Source organism: Danio aesculapii, chromosome 11, assembly GCF_903798145.1.
Source record: "Danio aesculapii chromosome 11, fDanAes4.1, whole genome shotgun sequence".
Lineage (NCBI taxonomy): Eukaryota > Metazoa > Chordata > Actinopteri > Cypriniformes > Danionidae > Danio > Danio aesculapii.
Window position 1 is genome coordinate 41,097,095 of NC_079445.1, and position 21,394 is coordinate 41,118,488.

General features: G+C 33.9%; 1 protein-coding gene across 1 annotated transcript; it reads right to left on the bottom strand.

The window, feature by feature from the left end:
- Nucleotides 1-3,108: 3,108 nt before the first annotated feature.
- On the bottom strand, nt 3,109-19,719 carry emp3a (epithelial membrane protein 3a). Its single transcript, XM_056468630.1, has 5 exons — nt 19,601-19,719; nt 10,970-11,058; nt 7,631-7,733; nt 7,418-7,558; nt 3,109-5,549 (listed from the first exon to the last, which is right to left on the bottom strand). The coding sequence occupies exons 2-5, from the start codon at nt 11,045-11,047 to the stop codon at nt 5,374-5,376; spliced, it is 498 nt and encodes a 165-aa protein (XP_056324605.1). The 5' UTR covers nt 11,048-11,058; nt 19,601-19,719; the 3' UTR covers nt 3,109-5,373.
- Between the last annotated feature and the right edge of the window lie 1,675 nt (nt 19,720-21,394).

Genomic DNA, 21,394 nt, shown 5'->3' on the forward strand with positions numbered 1-21,394 from the left:
ACGCAAACTCAATTCCTTCATGTTGCACCAACGCAAATTGATTGCGTGGAACCCAGCATTTTTTACAGGGGTGCATTACACTGATGTGAACTAAACTAAACTGAACGTCAACAGTGACATTTATACACACAATTGATCTGTGTTGGGACAACCTGTAGGAATTAAGTTACCTTATAAAGTTTTACCGATTTAAGTGGATTAAACATGAAACAGTTGAAAGCAGATCAACTCTTAAATTAGTTTGAACAAACAGTGTGTTTACGCTGCCAGCAGCTAGCTCTCTGCAACTCTCACATGGTCACCCACTGAGGCTAAGCAGAGCTGGGCCTGGATGGGAGACCACATGGGAAAGCTAGGTTACTGCCGGAAGTGGTGTTAGTGAGGCCAGCAGGGGGCACTCAACCTGCAGTCTGTGTGAGTCCTAACACCCCAGTATAGTGATGGGGACTCTATACTGCTCAGTGAGCTGTCTTTCGGATAAGACATTAAACTGAGGTCCTGACTCTCTGTGGTCATTAAAAATCCCATGATGTCCTTCGAAAAAGAGTAGGGGTTTAACCCTGGCCAAATTTTCCCACTGGCTTCTGTCCATCTCTTAATCATCCCCATATCATAATTGGCTTCATCACTCTGTCTCTGAGTGTCCAGAAAAAGTGCTATATAGATGTAAGGAAATATTATTATTATTATTATAAAAACAATCCATAGAATTTACGGAAAACAAAACAAACAGCTGACATTTTACAGGTTTAAGTGGACTGAATATAAATCAATTGAGTTGTTGCCAATGAAACGCGATGATTTATTTGTTTCTGCTCATTTTAAAGGGCACATAAGTTACCCCTTTTTTCATATTTAATATAAGTCTTTTGTGTCCCCAGAATGTGTCTGTAAAGTTTCAGCTCAAAACACCCATCAGATTATTTATTATAGCTGTTTAAAGTGTCTATATTATAGCTGAAAAAAAGGTTTTGCTGTTTTGTTGTACTGGCCCTTTAAGGCTAGTCCTCCCCGCCCACCGTTCCCACTTGCCTGTCAGCAATCGCCGCCCTCCGCTGCCTCAGGAAGCAGATCTCACGTAACGTGTGTGAGAAATACTACAGTAAGAACTTTAACAATCACTATTTGATGCATTTTTTGTGGATTTGCAACAATGAGTCACACACAATGTCATTACAAAGTTCACGCACACACACAGCGAGGACACAAACACATAGCGCAGACACATACACACACTGCAGCAGACATATACACACACACACACACACACACACATACACACACACACACACACACACACACACACACACACACAGAGGGAGAGAGAGAGGGACAGCACAAATTGTTTGGGCTACACTTACCTTAAAAAGATGTATAGTAAATCCAAAGAATCATTTTTTTAGTGTAACATCTATACATCATAACCTTTGTTACACAAACAAATACATAACCATAAGCATGTGGTGATGAGAAAGTCAAGCAGAGAAGCAGAGAAACAATCTGCATATATTAAAGATGCTCAGTTTCATTTGGAATAAACATCAAAAAGTCAATTGGACCATAATAATGTCAACAAAAAGCATGAGTCAATTTACAATAATTCACCGTATATTTTAAGGAAACTATTTTTTTTTGGGGGGGGGGGGGGGGGGGGGGGTTCACCTTTAATGGACAGGACAGTAGAGACCATTGACAGGAAAGTGAGGGAAGCAGAGAGAGGGGAAGGATCGGCATAGGACCTCAAGACGGGAATCAAACTCAGGTCACCGCAAGCACCGGAGTGCATTTGTCAACACACTAACCACTTCACCATTGGCGCTGACAGGTTGCAGATCTTTACTATTGCATTTTCACTTTTCTTTACCATTGATATCACAGCTATTTTTCATAGTGTGAAACGGATTCAATTTAACTAGAAATACAGCAACCACACCTGCCTGAAATGCTGAAATGTCTACTTATCTTCATATATGTTGAAGTGATAGTTCAGCCAAAATTGAAGATTTACTCATGATGGAATGGTTCCAAATTCTCGCTAAACACAAAAGAAGATGTTTTGAAGAAAGCTGAAAACCTGTAACCATTGACTTCCATAGTCAGAAAAATGGTTACAAGTTTCCAACTTTCTTCAAAACATCTTTTTCTGTGTTCAACAGAAGGAACAAACTAGTAAACAAGTAAAGAGTAAGAACACGATGACACAATTTTCAATTTTGAGTGAACTATCCCTTTAAGATTACATTCTAAAGAGCGCTATAGAAGTTAAGATTGAACTTGGGATTGCAACAAATCCCGAGCAGCTACAAGTGTTTTAATCCGAGCTCACCTTTCCTCACCTGTGGGTTCTGCATGAACAGGTACCTGGAATTCCCTGCGACTCATTAATGCACACATTCCTGTTTAATCACCTTGTCTGTCTGTAGTTGTCGTGTCATGCTGAATGCCAATGTTGACTTTGTCCCTCGAGAGAACCAGCAGTGCTTTATGAAAGCAGAGAATGTGAGGTTATGATGGTATGCTGTTGTGCTGATAAAGTCACAACAATCAATATCGGAGTATTTAAATACACACTGAGAAATAAAGGCACAAGAGCTGCTGACTACTATAGTATATTAATATTTGCTATGTAATATAAAGCATATTGCTTACTGTTTGTTTTTATATAATTATTTTTTTTAGGGGTTTTCACCTTTATTGGGATAGGACAGTGGAGATTTTACAGACAGGAAAGTGTGGGGAGCAGAGGTAGGGGAAGGATCGGCAAAGGACCACGAGCCAGGAATCGAACTCGGGTCACCGTGAGCACCTTGGTGCTAAGTGTCGACGCACTACCACTAGGCTATTGGCACCAACCTGTTGAGATTTTTTCCAAAATATTTTATTTATGAAGATGGCATACATTCAGGGGCGTGTGTGTGTGTATGTGTGTGTTGGGGGGGTGGGGGTTGTGGGGGCTGTATGAGATCATATGTTCATATAATTATTAAACACCTGTTTCTAAATGGTCTGTCTCTAAAAGTGAGGGGGACGGATCCCCCCTGCCCCCCCCCCCCCGGTTGCTACGCCCCTGCATACATTAAAACAAAATAACACAAAGATACGCGAGTATATTTTTAACATGAAAAAGGGTTTATTTTGAGGTTTCCAGTTTTGATTTTTTTTCGGCATGGACACGAATCAATCTTAAAGAAACAGTTTTTTATTAAAGGGGACCCACTTTGCTCCGTTTTGCAAGATGTAAAAAGTTTCAGCTCAAAATGCCTTGACAAATACGGATTTAAAACTCTCTGAAACTGACCCTTTTAGGCTTTGATTCTAATTGTGCTGTTTTGGTGACTGTCACTTTAAATTTAAATGAGATTGTGCTCTTTTCAAAAGAGGGCGGAGCTAAAAGAAAAGATGAAAACGTCAAAAGAAGTGACTCAGAAGACATCTATAATGCTCCACATTCATAATCCCCCTAGTCGCTGACATTACCTTCAGCAGATACGTTGCAAAAACTCTAATGGCGGAGGGAGAGATAGTCACTAGTGGGCGGGGCTTTCCCCTTCTGATGACACAAAGGGAGAATGTCAACCACAGTGTTTCTGCGGACTGTTTTTAAGAAATGCGATTATAAAAACACAGAATACATTTTTTTTTTCATTAGAGGCTTGTTACATTCACACAATGTTGCCTCGAATGTGTTTACACCCCTTATAAAAGTCATTTTTGCATAATAGGTCCCCTTTAAATGCAAAGTATTAGACTTCAGATTATGAAAGATGATCACAGAAGACTTTAATGTGAGCATTTTTATGTTTTGAGGCAGCAATTTTAATTACGCTTTGATATAACTTCTGATGTTTGAATATGTATATTCCAGAGTACTGCATATGCAAATTTCAGCAATTTCATTGGCTGTTGTGCTTGCTGACATTAAATCAATACAATTTCTTTCAAAGACTTTGGCACTACACCTATATCTTAATTGCCTTTTTTTTTCTGTCTTTTCTTTGTATAATTTATTTATTTATTTATTCTTTTGTTTGTTTTTTATTATTGTTATCTTATGCGTGTATATTTTTGGTATTTCACCTTATTTTTTATATACTTATTTAGTTTATTTACTTATTTTGGTGAATCAGTGCGTAACTGCGTATATCTCATTTATTCATTCGTTTTCTTTTTGGCTTAGTTCATTTAATCCGGGGTCGCCACAGCGGAATGAACCGTCAACTTTTGTTTTACGCAGCGGATGTCCTTCCAGCTGCAACCCATCACTGGGAAACAGCCATACACACTCATTCTCTCTCTCACACACACACACACACACACACACACGCACACACGCACACACTTCACCTGTACCACATGTGTTTGGACTGTGGGGGAAACCGGAGCACCTGGAGGAAACCCACGCCAACATAGGAAGAACTTGCAAACTCCACACAGAAATGCCAACTGACCCAGCTGAGGCTCGAACCAGCGACCTTCATGCTTTGAGGGCATCGTGCAACCCACTGCGCCACCACGTCACCCTGTATATATCTATATGTATCAATATTATGTATATTTTATTGTCTGACCCAAGATGAACCTAATAAAAAAGACTTTGGCACTAATCACCTTACATATGTTTATGCACAGTTGATTTTACACACAGAAAATGTTTGAAATCATCTGCATTGAGTTGCTTCTGCAGTGTTTAGTTTAGCGCTGCTTTAAGCCCATAGCATATTTACACTATTAGATGTACATGAGGGTCTGACACACCAAAATGAACTGCTTTTGAATCGTTTCTGGTGTCAACGCTGAACCGGCCTGTTGTTTCAGTGTTTGAAAAGAAACTGAGACTGAACAAAAGCAACAAAAAAACACTGAAAATGGCAAAAACAACCATTGACGAGTGCATATGTGAGGGATTAAAATATGTTTTTAAAGCATTTTTGGAAAGAGAGCAAATACATATTATTGTTCATAACTTTAAGGGGAAAAAAGTGCAGAGGACACTGAACAGGGAGAGATCTTTCTAAAATAAATAAGTTAGCACGTGTTCAGGATACTAAGAAAAAAAAACATTCACTACACATTTGACTACAAAAAAAGGTTATTTAGTCCTTTACACTCCAGTTTTCTTACAGAATTATTTAAAAACTGCATTCAGCATCTAAATCCCACTTGATTATCAGCAGCGCTTTCTCCACTGTTGCGAAAAAACAGCAAAGTTGCAACTTCGCAAAAGCAGCAAAGCAGATATTGGGAGTTTGTTCATTAAAAACAACACTAATGAGCCAATAATATAGCACATTACAAAATAACACAACACCTGAAACTGCCGTAAGCATATATAATCTCATAGCAGACTAAACTACTGATGTGTGGTGTTGAAAATCAGGCCCGTTTGCGCAGGTGCACATAAAGTGCACCGCTGACTAGTAAAAGCGGCACACAAACCCAGGCCAGGATATAACAGTAGCCGAAATGGCCCTTTTCCAGTTCTGTGTCATTTTGAAGAATCTCCCTCTTCTGAAAGGTGTAGATGAGGACTGCCGCAAATGCTGCAAAACCTAAGAGGGTGAGGAATCAACAATGTAAGGACAGACAGTGGCCACAAGAGGGCAGCACATAAAGCCTTCAATAGGGAGAAAGAGCTTGACCCTAACTTTACATTTACCAACCTGTAAGGCTATATGATTATGTAGTAATAATAATAACAATAATACATTTAAATAATTGTATATATTAAATATATATTAAATATATATATATATATATATATATATATATATATATATATATATATATATATATATATATATATATATATATATATATATATATATAAATAATAATATACATATATACAGTTGAAGTCAGAATTTTTAGCCCCCCTATTTCCCCCAATTTCTATTCAATTATATATATATATATATATATATATATATATATATATATATATATATATATATATATATATATATATATATATATATATATATATATATATATTTATTTTTAGCCCCCCTGTTTCTCCCAAGTTCTATTCAATTATATATATATTTATTTATTATGAATCTCAATATAATAATACTTGTTATTAATATCAATATTATTATTATAATGAATGTAAATATTTTAGATAATAGATATATGATTTTATTATTTATATAATATGTTTTAATATAATATGTTAATATTAATATGCTATTTACATAATACAAACATTTATATATATTTTACCTATATTTTAAGATAACAATAATTATAATTTCAAAAATAAAATATATATTTAAAATATATGATAAATGTATTTTGTAACTGTGGAGCTCAATAAAATATATTTTAGAAATCAAAAATGTATTGAATTTCAAAACATATTTCAGGATCAAGAAAAATACATTTCCTACCTTACAATAAAATGTAGATGGAGATCTATATCCATTATTTAAAAAGATAAATGATTTAGATCAATTGCACACTAACAATTAGGCTAAATGTACTTTTAGGTGCTTTTAAAAATATATTTCTAAAAAAATGTACCTTTATTTATTTTAGAAAAAAAAAGTAATTGTGAAAAATGTGGAAATAATTTTTGGCCATTTTTTATATATTTGTAAATATTTATTAATTAATTAATTAATTTATTTTCTTTTTTATTTATTTTACTTATTTACATCCATATTTATTTATTTATTTACAAATTTATTTACTTTTTTAATTTACTTACCTATTTATTTACTTATTTATTTACCTCTATACTTACAAATGTATTTACTTATTTGTTTATTTACTTACCGATTTATTTACTTATTTATTTATTTACTTACCTCTTTACTTATTTACATGTTTATTTATCTACTTATTTATTTACCTACCTCTTTATTATTTACTTATTTATTTATTTAGTTATTTACTTACCTCTTTACTTATTTACATGTTTATTTATCTACTTATTTATTTACTTATTTACCTACCTCTTTATTATTTACTTATTTATTTATTTACTTATTTATTTATTTACTTTTTTACTTACCTCTTTACTTATTTACATATTTATTTGTCTACTTATTTATTTACTTATTTACCTACCTCTTTATTATTTACTTATTTATTTACTTATTTATTTACTTATTTATTTATTTACTTACCTCTTTACTTATTTACATATTTATTTACTTATTTACCTACCTCTTTATTATTTACTTATTTATTTATTTACTTATTTATTTATTTAATTACTTATGTACTTGCCCCATTACTTATTTATTTACTTACCTACTGACTTATTTACTTAATTGCTTAAGTTTATAAGTAAATTAAGTTTATAAGCAAATTTATTTACTTATGTATTTACCTCCTTCCTTGGTTATTTGCTTACTGTATGCGACACTATATTTGATGAAATGTATATGACCGTATTTGATGAAAGAGTGACCTGCGAAGAGCTGACAGAGGCCTGTGAAGTAGAAGAGTCCTCCTTTAGACATGGTGAAGAGCTGACCCAGAAACACCATGAAGGAGATGGAGGACAGGATCACGGACAAGATCATCAGCGCCTGCACCGACTGAAGCCATTCTGACACACACAATCACACTGTCAGATCATCAGCTCAGTGTGCATATGTATGAGTGTGTGCGATCCACCCACCACTCTCATTGACAGATGCGCACAACCAGGTTCCTGAAGAGTTATCATACGAACACTTATACCAGAGATCTGTGTTCTGAATGTCTCCCAAAGTCCACCAGGACTACAAAAATTAAAAGCAAATGTGTTAATAAAATGTAACAGAATTTAACAACAATAATGGCTCGTTTCCACTGACTAATACGGTACGGTTCGGTTTGCTACTGGTCACCTTTATCAGGCTTGCGTTTCCACTAACAAGGGTACCCTTTTGGTGGGCGTGGTGTATGACAGAAAGTTTCAGTCGACGTCATTCTCACTCGAGGAAATGTCTACAATAAAGCTGTACAGGTCGCTCACATATCATATGAAAAGCACTTCTCACAAAACAGATGCTTTACACACAAATACTTGTGTAGAAATGTATATTACTAACTTTTCAATGAACATGAGTTGATTATAACTGCAGATCAATGACAATGTGAAACAGCCTACTGTAACGTCTGTAATTATATTAAATAAATAAATGAACATATATAAACACATACAGCCCCTTACAGTCTCCGATATGTTACCAACTACAGAAGAACTACATATAGCAGACATTTCGTCCGTATTTAGGTTCAAAACAACACAAAATATAGCCCAGTGAAAACCTCTTATCTGTGTATGTAATCTTCAGCAGCACATGTAGCCTCTGTTAGACAGTAATTCCGTCATTCTCAGTTCATATTAGTCCAAAATGTGAAGATAATAAGTTAATTAAACATGGCATTTGGTTCATGTTTGCTGAAAAATAATGTGCTCCTTTTTTCCGGCTCCTCTCGTTTTTTCCGCGCTTCACTCTCGCGTTTGTCAGTGTCTGACAGGATCGGGTTTCAAAAGCACGTCAATAATCAAGCGCAGGTTATTATCATCAGCTCAAGAAGTTTGTTATTTCAGATATAATGTTAGACGCGCGCGAGCGCTAGCAAGAAAGCGAAACCGCTCGCGCCTCAGACTGGCTCATAAAAAACTACGCGGCACAGGGTAAATCTGCTCTTCTTCTTGGCTTTGTGGCTGTTTATCCAGACGACGACAAGGTTTGTTTGAGCCCGGATCGACCATGGCTCGTTATTATATGTATTTATAATTCCGCTGTAATCTCTCAGCTGTGTATGTATTTTAAACATGGCGTTTTTTTAAATTTTTTTATTCTGGCTTGTTGCGTAAGCGAATCACGTATCTCTGTAAACCAATAGCGTTCAGCTGCGTGTGCCTCCGCCTTTTGGTACCCTTTCTCGTGTTTGGTACCATTTCGAAAGGGTGCAGAGAAAGTGGTAAGGTACGGTTCGGTTCGGTACGCTTTTTGACAGTGGAAACGGCCATAAAAGCGTACCAAACCAAACCGAACCGTACCGTACCACTCAGTGGAAACGGGCCATAATAGTATGATTAATAATCAAACTTAACCTTTGTGCCCTGTTAATTTTTTTGTTTTGTTAGGGATGAAATCGTCCACTAAATTAAACAAAAATGCATCATATATTTATTTATTTAATGCATAAATCTGTTAATCAACCTCAGTCCTGATCAAAACTACTAAATTGTTTTGAAAATTTACAGGATTTTAACTCTTTAATTGCTAAGTTCAAAAGTGATGTCACTGACTTGGTAAAAAAACACACACAAAATGACGTATTTTCAATATAAAAAGTAATTGTGGACTGCATTTTTTTTAACCTTTTATGACAGTCTTGGACATGTGAATGATTAGTAACAACATTGGCTTCATGCACTGCTAGATTTTCATTTGTTTCTCCCTAATTTACAGTTGGTGACATTTGATGGTGCATAAATACACAGTCTTTGTTTTTGTTTACTCCATGTAGTTCTGAAAGCTGTAATGCACATTTTGATTTTCTCAGACAGGGTAAATGTTTAAAGGTCACTCTCACAGACATACATATACACTTTAATTTGCTGTTATACTCCATATAAAATCCAGAAACTACGCTTTTTCTTTTGCACAGGCCTATTTAAAGGGTTATTGGTGTCAACTGATGATGAACAGTAAAAATGACAAATTTGACCTCTTCCCAACAGGCAAAACCACCAACAATCAAGAATGCATGATTATATGGTGTCATGACTTTGCAATTTAAACAATGTGGTTATAATGGAAGTCAATGGGGCAAAAACACAGCCAACATAAAATATATGATAAATGTATTTTGTAACTGTGGAGCTCAATAAAATATATTTAGACTGAAACATATTTCAGGATAAAAAAAAAATACATTTCCTACCTTACAATAAAATGTAGATGGAGATCTATATCCATTATTTAAAAAGATAAATGATTTAGATCAATTGCACACTAACAATTAGGCTAAATGTACTTGTAGGTGCTTTTAAAAATATATTTCCAAAAAATTTACCTTTATTTATTTTAGAAAAAAAAAGGAAGTGTGAAAAATGTAGAAATATTTTTTGGCCATTTTTTGTATATTTGTAAATATTTATTTATTAACAATGTGGTTATAATGAAAGTCAATGAGGCAAAAACAGCCACCAACAGTACATTGGGAAGAAACAAAAATGAAAATCAATGAAAACAGATGAAATGTTGTTTTACATGTCCAAGACCATGATTAAATGTAAAAAACAACCCAGTCCACAATTACTTTTTATATTAAAAATGTCATTTTGTGTGTTTTTTTCACCAAATCAGTGACTTCATTTTTGAACTTGGCAATTAAAGAGTTAAAATCCTGTACATTTTCTAAACAATTTAGTAGTTTTGATAAAGACTGAGGTTGATTAACAGATTTATGCAAAAAAAAACTAAAATTAATCTGATGCCTTTTTACAGCAGTTTAATTTAGTGGATGTTTTCATCCCGAACATAACAAAAGGATGGTAAATTTGTCCAGAGTGTATCGCTGAGTTTAAACAATTCAACGTTTTTTTGTTTTGTTTTTCAAAATATGTGTTAAAATAAGATTTGTCACCAAAAATCATTCTGCTAGCTGAAACACAGAGAAAGTTTAGGTCAAACTAAGACTCAAACGCCCCCCCCCCCCAGAGTGGATGAAGACATCCCCAACAGTAGATAAGAGTTAACAATATTAATAAAACTTAACAGATTCTATTACATTTTAGAACCATAGTAATGCCAGTAAAACAGTTAAGTGTCATGCAGGGAATTGCCAGAAAGTCATTATTCAAAGAAACTTATTGTTAAACAGGTTGCAGATTTTTACCGCAGCATTTTTACTATTACTGTAGCAATTTTTGTATCATTGAAATCAGGGACATTTAGAACTTCATAAGATATGCTTCACAATCACGTTTATGTCAAAATGAATTACGACTGACCTTCTCCATGGTGGCAATGAACAGCATGGCCAGAGTGATCAGATGCAGAACCGTCACAGACATCAACAGAAACGCCATTCTGGAGAATCCTGCAGCAAAATCAAGAAGCTTCAGTTCAAAACTGACATCTCAGAGTCATTTACTCACAAAATAGGAAATGAGGAATCATCTGGGATTTAGTCTGTCAGTCTGAACGTCTCTGATGTGTGCAAACATCCAGATCTTCAGCTTTCAATGACGTTTATCCTGTCTGATGGGAATGTGCATCCTATGCAAAAATGAATACGTTTGAGATCTGCATGATTTTATTAAATGCTTTTGAAAGGAATCACCAAAGCTGCATTTGAAGATTTCAGAAGCAACACTTAAAAATAGTTTGTTGTTGGTTCAAACTACTTGCTCAAGAGCTTAAACAACACAATCCTTGAGTTTCTATTTGACAAACTCTTTAATCCATTAACATTTGTAAAAACTAATAAGTTCACTTAATTCCTTCCTGATGCCCCAACACAAATCATTCATTAACTTTCCTTCCGATTAGTCTCTATTTCAGGGGTCGCCGCAGCGGAATGAACCACCAACTATTCCAGCATAGGTTTTACGCAATGGATGACCTTCCAGCTGCAACCCAGTACTGGGAAACATCCATACACTTTCATACACACACATACACGCCAACACGGGGAGAACATACAAACAGAAACGCGAACTGACGAAGCATTGGCAGCAGAGAGAGGGGAAGGACCGGCATAGGACTTTGAGCCAGGAATCAAACTCGGATCACAGTGAGCACCTTGATGCTATATATCGGCACGCTTAACCACTAGGCTATTGGCGCCAACCGAATTTGCTTTTATAAATAGAAAAAAAATATATTATTGTATTTCAAAATAAATTTCCATTGAAGAATAATTTACAATGTAATGTAATCCTGTGATTCAAATATGAATGTTTAGTCTTCAGTGTCACATGACCTTCCATCAAATATTTATTAGAACACATATAAATATTACATATACACATATATATTACAAATAAAGTTGAAGTCAGAATTATTAGCCCTCCTGTATATTTTTTTCACCAATTTATGTTTAACAGAACAATTTTTTTTTAAAACATTTCTAGACATAATAGTTTTCAAGAGCTCACACTTAGCTGATGACTGATTATAAGCAAGTTTGGAATGCTGTCCCAGGAGAGAGCCCTGAGCTGAAAAGGTCCTTGAGCCCTGGGCTCCCTCCCGTTTACAGGGCGAGATGGGAGCTCTGAGCTCAGGTAGATCTCGAGAACTCCCCCTTTTTTGATAAGAGCTGATGACAGAAAATGATTGCTATGAAGAGATACATTGCTGGATGAGAGTTTGACTGTAGTGCTAAATTTAGATTGATCAATTCACTTGTAGTGCATGTTTCTGGGAGGAAACCCACTCAAGCACAGGAAGAACATGCTAACTTTGCACAGAAACGACAGCCGGTCTGTTAAAGGACTAGAACCGTTGATGTTCTTGCTGTGAGGCAACAGTGTTAATCCCTGGGCCACCATGCCACCCTATAAAGGGACAGGTGGAGGAGTAGGGGTGGAAGGGGGGATTCTTCAAATCGAAGATGACTGTAGTCAGAAACCCTGGCTGTTTATAGTGGGTTAGGAATCGTCTAATTGGTGGATCATACACAGTTAATGCAGAACCAGCAGCGTTCAATCATAATCACTTGATCCTCTTGAAATTAGTTTATAAATAAACTTCACTTAACTAATTTCTAGGCCCACACGGAATCTGCGTGCGCATAAATCCGCAAATTTCCACAGATTTTTAGCTCATCATTGAGTCCATGTATTTACTTGTGTAAATGTGTGTAAATTTATATTTATTCAGTTTTTAAATTAATTTTCACTAATATTACTGTGATATAATGATAGTATATATTAAAATGTTAATACGATTTATTCCTTGCTCTGTTAAACATCATTAGGGAAATATTTGAAAAAAAAAACATTCACAGGAAGGGAATAACTTTGACTTCAACTGTGGAGGTAAGAAGATTTCTGAGTGAAATATTAATCAACTAAATAAAGTTCAAAAGGACAGCATTTTCTTAAAATTAGAAATAATTTGTAACACCATAAATGACAAATACTTTAGTTCATACTAAAACAAAAGTATGAATTATACTTTAATGATATAACATATAATCTAATCATACTCAAATGTTTTAATTTAAGTAATACTTTATTAAATATTTAAATTAATAATTTCTTCATAAAAAATAAAACCTCAAAACAACAATCAAAACCAAAATAAGTCAAATAATCAGTCTCCTGTGTGTGATGGCTATCATATAATCAAGAATCTCAAAACATTCTGATTCACTGCTATGAAAAACAAATGACTGCATTAGCTGACTGCATCTTTTCCAGGGAAAAATGTCAGACTTCCGTGTGAACTTTGATTCAGCTGCTGTGTAATATTAATACTCGACTGCATCATACTTATAAATGAATCTTCACCTCACTGCTAGATGCTTTTCCAGCCTTCCCAGACACAAAACAGGACTTTCCCACAAACACTCCATGACTTTACATCCATTAGAGAAATGGAGACTTCAGACAGAATTCAACAAAAGTCCATTCATAACTAAAGCATGTGTGACAGATCGGGACTGGGATGGAAGATTGAAAATGAAATGAACAGATCGGCCTTGGGTTTTCCTTTTAGAAATAGGTATTGAAAAACGAATGTTTTAAAGGGGCCCGATTATGCAAAAAACACTTTTATAAGGGGTTTAAACTCAGTGATGTTGCAACAGTCTGTGAATATAAGCAGCTTCTAATGGTAAAAAAGTATTAATTACATTTTTTTATAATCACAGTTGGTAAAAACAGTCTGCAGAAACACTTTGACGTTCTCCCATTGTACGTGTCATTAGAGGGGGAAAGCCCCACCCACTAGTGACCATCTCTCACTCATTAGCATAGAACATTAGTCTTGTTTTTGAATCTGCTACTATGCTGACACACAGGCATTTGCATCTCATTTAAATTTAAAGCAACATTCACCAAAATGGCACAAATAAGATCAAAGTTTTAAAGAGTTATAATGGTGCGTTCACACCAGACGCGGATGAAGCATCAAGCGCGAGTGATTTACGTGTTAAGTCAATGCAAAGACGTAAATAGACATCCTGTGGCACGAATGAAGCAGCACAAGTTGAGCGTTTTGCATGTTTGATGAAAATCTGAACTTCAGCGGACAGTCGCACCACATTATCCAATTAGGAGCTTTCTCTTGTAGGGGCATGATTATGACGTATATTGTTGGTGTCCCGAGGGGAAATCCTCCTGCCGACACCAGACAACAGCTCATCAAATTGGGCTCAGCGTTGCTAAAATCCACCTATAACTTTTGGAGAAATTGATGAACTCACAGAGCTGGGTGCACCTCTAAAAGGATCTAGTGGACTCAGACACAGTGCCGAACGGATTTACACTGTTTTCAGCTTTCCTAAAGCACAGCTACTCTCTCAATAAAATCCATGTTAGCCATTAAGTAATAAAGCTAGAGTCACAGGGCAGGCAGAAGCCCTGTCTATGACGCGAATTCACATCTATTGTGAAGTGAATTTAACTCCCTAATGAAGCGAGTAAACTCAAAATGTTCACGTGTCTGTTTATGCATGAATGGCGTGATTTAGTCGTGCATGGCGTGTCTGGTCTGAACACAGCATCGAACATGATTTGTGTGGTATTTTGAGCTGAAACCTCACATACACACTCTAGAGACATCATAGACTTATTTTACATGTTGTAAAAAGGGGGATTATAGGTCCCCTTTAAAACTGAAAAATCAAGGCTTTTTTTCATGGTGGAAAAACGGATAAGCAAAATGTAAAAATGGCTTGATTTTTATTTTTAATTTCGAACAACAAAACATAAAATCAACTCGAAACTAAAATGAAATAAGGATCTTTTTTTATTTGTACATATTTCAAACATCAAAACAACATATTTTGTATAACCAGAAATTCATAATAGGGTACGTGCAGAAAGACTTTTAATTTTCAGTAAACCAGTTAAATCGCTTCCAGTGAACTGCATGCAGTTACAAAATTGCCATGTTTAAGGTCTGTTTTCTTTAAAAATCACCACATAATTTAAAGAAAATTAAAAAAATGTCCACACCATTGCTGCATCTCAATTCACATACTCTCTCTTCTAAATAGTATTCGAAGAAATAATTAGTATGTGCCAAATCGTAGTATGTTGAAAAGAGTGTCAAAGTTTCCCAGGTTTACTATTTCCAGTATAAATTAAATGTAGAACCGTCCATCCTTTAATCGCTGATATATATCGTGTTGGACGTGAATTCAATTAGAACTACAAACACGGGTGAAAAGTATAAATAAACTACAAACATGGATGCGTGAGACCAACCTTCAAGTAGAGAGGCTTCGGTAAAGGTATTTGTATGACTGTTAATTAATATCTAGCCAACTGGAACATATTTAAATTGTGTTTTCAGAATCAGAATCAGTTTTATTGCCAAGTGTGCTTCACACACTCACACAAGGAATTTGTTTTGGCTACAGAAGCTTCCAGTGTACATAAAGTGACAAGTGACGACACAAAATAAATAAATATGAAAAGTAAAAAATAAAAAAGACGATAAACATTAAACAGAGTGTTTCTGTGTTATATTTAATCAGCATCAACAATGTGAAGTTATATAAAGACGTGCTTGGACATTAAAGTATGAATGCAAAATTATTAGCCTGATCTCACGAGGAAACGTAAGTATTTTACGTTTTGTCAGTTTAGTGGCTAATTTGTACGAATTTGTAGGAGTTCAGTCGTGCGAAAATATACGATTTTAAAAAGAGGCGTGGCACCTAACCCCACCCCTGACCCCAACTGTCATTGGGTGATGAGAAAATCGTACAAAATTGTACGAATTAGATCGTACGAATTCATACGAATTAGCCACTAAATCAAAAAGTTACGAATTGCCGTGAGATTGTGTTGGAATTACCCAAAGACCTGAGGAGATTTCTCTGCATGAAAGACTCGTGAATAGCAGATTAACCTGCTGCTGCTGCTTCTCCAATAAAGTGGGAAATTAAATATGACAGAAATGTGGATGATGTGGGGATGATTGAAAGGGCTCATAACTAGGGGAGCGAGGGGCACAAAGTAAAACGAGGTTAAATGTAACACCAAGTTTTAAGGTATTTGCGGCAAACATCTTCCTGCCAATTATTGAAAAAGTTTGGCGAAATTTGGATGAGAAACACAGGAGAAACCCTTTTTGCAGCATAAAGTATTTTTATCATAGTCAATATTTTTTTACTTTTAAAAAATCTGTGAAAGTGTGTGTAAAATCATATATTGTTGTGATCACCGTCTTCTAGGCTGAAATATGAAACCATTTTGAAAGATGTAAGCAACACAGTGACTGCTAGCCTGTTTTGAGGAAAACACGACACAGCGGGGCTAGTTGTAACAGGGTGTTACAAGTAAGCCACACACTGTTGGACACCAACTAAACTAATAAAATATTTTTTTGAATTTTGAGTGTAATGTTGAGAAACTTTTACAATAAAATATTGTTTTAATAGAAAATTTTTAATTGAAAAAATATTTTATTGCTAATAATGCAAATAGATGCATTTTATAATAAACGATAAGTGGATAATAATACAAATAGATGCATTTTATAATAAACGATAAGTGGATAATAATGCAAATAAATGCATTGTATAATAAAGGATAAATGGATAATAATGCAAATAAATGCATTGTATAATAAAGGATAAATGGATAATAATGCTAATAAATGCATTGTATAATAAAGGATAAATGGATAATAATGCTAATAAATGCATTGTACAATAAAGGATAAATAGATAATAATGCAAATAAATGCATTATATAACAATGGATAAATGGATAATAATGTAAATAGATTCAAATGTGTTTATTCAATAAACAAACAAACAAACAAATAAATAAACAACAAATAAATAAACAAATAGACATACTGTGCTATGTACAAAATAAAATGAGCCAATTAGGGAGTAAATATAGCTAATATTTAAAGTAAACTGAATTTAAATTAACTGTGTGAAATCTGCCTTTATAAGCATGTGTTATAACTAACCCTCTGTCTGTTACAACTTGCCCCGCAGGTGAGGTAAATAGTAACATTTTTACTCCTGGCACTTTTGGCAACACTGCACAGAAACCACAGGTCCGGCGATCATAATTTCAGTGCTCATTTGTAGGAGAGGCTTGTGTGTTATTGGTAAAAAAAATATGCTTTGTCTAACCCCATTACTTTGGTCATTACTTGACCAAAACCAAAAAGTGTTAGTTTGTGCCCCGCTCTCCCCTAAGCAACATAACGATCTGTTAATAAAGGAGTAGCATTTCCCAAAGCTTGCATACTCTTCTGTTACACACTCATAAGTATATATTTTAATATTTATATATTATTATTATCATTAACCTTTTAAAAGTATATATTTTTCCTTCACAAAAAAAGTACATACTTTTAGGGCGTAGTATAAGCATGCAAATTGGGATGCAGCATGAAAATATATTTTACCACAGTATTTTTAATGGAGTTTCTGCGCTCCTGATGGTGCATGCGTTTAAGCTACTTTTCATCTTGTTTTATACTTGAACGACTAAATGAATGCTTAAGACTATTAAACAGATTTTATTTTAATTACGTTACAACATCGATGCTGCAAAAGGAACAGTATGAAATTAAAATTAGCCACATTAACCATACAGCGGAAGTTTATCGATAGGGGAAAAACACTAGCTTGTGCTTATATCACATAATACTGTGCATTGACTGGTCAACTCTTTCCAAACCTGAGAGTCAGAGGCTCTTTGTGCTGTGTGTGTGAGATGACGTCTTCAGTCAACATTCTGAGAGTCTGCTTTTCATTAACAGTCTCCAGCTCTCCATGTTTACATGCAGGAGCTGCTCGTAATGTTTTCCTGGCACACATGTGGACACTTCTTTCTCTTTAGTCACTCTGTGTGCAATGTACTTTTTTTTACTACGATGCTTTTTTAGACTGTAAACAGAGGGAGCAAATGAAGGGTACAGATCTAATGGAAACGTCCCACACAGAGCAAAACATCACATGAAGTTCATTAGGAAAGTTTGGAGGTTTTTCTACGAATGGTTATATAATCTTGTAGTCACATCATTAATCTAAGGTTTTGAACTAATGCATTTGGTGTAGAAGCCATTTTACATTTCATAATTAGTCTAATTTATTCATTTTGAAAGGCACATCAGTAATATTGTGAAATATGATTTGAAGATTCACTCTCTGTGAACGCTTTGTAAAATATTATTCATTCCTGTTATTCAAAGCTGAATTTTAAGCATTATTACTCCAGTCTTTAGTGTCAGATGATCCTTCAGAAATCATTTTAATATGCTAATTTGCTCATTATTAAGAATTTAGCAGTCATTATTAATAATCATTAACTAAGCATCAAATCAGCACATTTTTAAACAAATGCACACAGAATTTATTCTGAAATGTGACAATATTACTATTTTTATTTTAGACCAATCAACTAATCTTAATGTTTTCACACTTTTAGTTGGCAGAGTATACCCAGGAATCAGAGAGTGAAATTCAACACCTTTTAAGACCTTTTTTAAGACTCTTTGCATACATTTTAAGAACTTTTAACCCCTGGCAAGATTTTAACTTAGTATATTTACTAAATATTAATGTAAGAAATCGATCCAAAAGTAAAAGATTATTCATATACTGAATAAAATCTATTAAATCTAGCTAATTCAGCAGGTTGGCAGCTACAGAACTGCAGAAATAATGGTGTTGCCTTGGTTTCTGCAGTAAACAAAGCAGCATGATGTCAAATCTAGTAGGCTTTCATTGATTTCATGAACTACACAGCATCCTGATATTCACAGATCTAATTCAGGCAAACTCTAGCATACAACCATACATTGCATAATCAAAAAATAATTTAAAATGTAATACCTTGCAAAACAGCGTTTAAGACTTTAATACTTTTTAAGGGTATTACATTCCTCTACATTGATTTATCAACTTTTAATACTTTTTAAGACCCCGCGGACACCCTGGTTGGGCAAATTCTGTAATTGCACTAAAATTTAAAGTACATTTAAAATAAAAATCAATTAAAAACATGACTTATTCTTGTAAAACATATACTCCAATAACCAATAAATAAACAAAACACAAAATTGGATTTAAAATGTTCTCCCAGAAATAGCTTCATTTCTGAAAAGTGACATTAAATTGAACAGAAATACTAAAATAGAACATTTGTAATAATATTTATGCTAATAATGCAAAATAATATATGCAAATCATATTTAATCTTTTTCCACAACATTTTTGGTGTTTTTTTTTTAGGTGAGAAAGTCCAGATGTGACCTTTAGGTCTAAAATGATTCAGAGTCTCATGTATTAACTGAGTAAAAGTGAAGACCTTCTGGCTTCCTTATGTTCCAGCACATCCTTAGTTTTCTGAAGAAACATGGCAAGAAGCTTCCACTATTATTTTATAAGTGAAAACACTTTCTCTTGTTATAATAAACAGAAAAATGCAGCTTACCGTATGTGCTAGTACCAACAAAAAAAAAATTTTCTTCAGAAAACTTTCGTCTGAAGTCTTGTGTTGCTCCACTGAGTCTTCAGCTCGTCTACTCCCCTCTCCTCTCCTCCTCTACACACACACACTCTCTCTCTTTCTCCAGTCTCCCACATTTGTGGAAAAAATGGGTCCAGGGAGGAATGCAGGCTCGGTTAGAGGAGGAGTTTCCTTCTTCCAGCTTCTACAAACTAAAAACAGACCAGAGTTTGTGTCCAGCCCCAGAAACAGCCTCTTTCATAATTACACACAATAATATCCTGACATATCTGACAATAAACCAATTAGGAATCTTTTTTTTTAATTAAATGTTAATGTGATATATAAATACACACACATATATACACACACACACATATATACATATATATATATATATATATATATATATATATATATATATATATATATATATATATATATATATATATATATATACACACACACACACACACACACATACATATATATATATATATATGTGTGTGTGTATATATATATATATGTATATATATATATATATATATATATATATATATATGTGTGTGTATATATGTGTGTGTATATATGTGTATATATATATATATATATATATATATATATATATATATATATATATGTGTGTGTGTGTATATATGTGTGTATATATATATATATATATATATATATATATATATATATATATATATATATATATATATATATATATGTGTGTGTGTGTGTGTATATATGTGTGTATATATATATATATATATATATATGTGTGTGTGTGTGTGTGTGTGTATATATATATATGTGTGTATATATATATATATATATATATATGTGTGTGTGTGTGTGTGTATATATGTGTGTATATATATATATATATATATATATGTGTGTGTGTGTGTGTGTGTGTGTGTGTGTGTGTGTGTGTGTATATATATATGTGTGTACAGCACTCAAAAAGTGAAAAAAATTTAAAAGCCTTTAATAGCCATGTTTAAAGTTTTCACTTTTTGATTGCCTTGGACTTGATTTTGTTGTTTATCTTTATGAATCCCTTATTCAAAGAGCACAGTCACATTAACCACCCCTAAAGCACTTTTTTTTTAAATTTTGGATTATTATATATGTATACATACATAGCAGGAAAAAAACTTTGATTTATGATTTGCATTGTGGAATTGGTAATTCATGTCTTTCTCAGTTTATTAGTGGTCACGTGTTTGTAGGAAAAGTACTACTGTACATCAGCAATCTGGTCAATCATTTCCTGTTGGAGGAAACTCAGACCACCCAGAGAAACATCAGTTCTCACCCATAATTCCCCTGTGAGGGAGTTTAATCTTTCTGCTGACCCAAATTGACTATTTTGATCTAGTTCCAAGAATTTTTATTTATAGTTAAATTAGTTTAAAAAAATTAATTTACATTGTATTGGGTAACTTTCCCAGTACTGGGTTGCAGCTAGAAGGGCATTTGCTGTGTAAAACACATGCTGGATAAGTTGGCGGTTCATTCCACTGTGGCGGCCCCTGATGAATAAAGGGACTAAGCTGAAGAAAAAAATGTATTGGGTAATGTTTTAAAATAATGGTTCATTAGTTCATGTATTTAGCAACATGTATTTATTCCTTTTTGCTAATGTTAATGAAAACAGTCGTTTGTTTTCAGTTCCTGTTAACTAACAGCGCATTAACTAGTTAATAAGTACTTTGAATTTGAGTAATTCATTAGTAAATGCTGACCTATGATTAAAAAAAACAAGACTGT

Coding starts and splice junctions, on each gene's coding strand:
- emp3a (XM_056468630.1), bottom strand. CDS start 11,047: ATGGCGTTTCTGTTGATGTCTGTGACGGTTCTGCATCTGATCACTCTG. Junction 7,559..7,630: donor CGCATCTGTCAATGAGAGTG/GTGGGTGGATCG, acceptor TGTGTGTGTCAG/AATGGCTTCAGTCGGTGCAG. Junction 5,550..7,417: donor CCTCTGTCAGCTCTTCGCAG/GTCACTCTTTCA, acceptor TCACCCTCTTAG/GTTTTGCAGCATTTGCGGCA.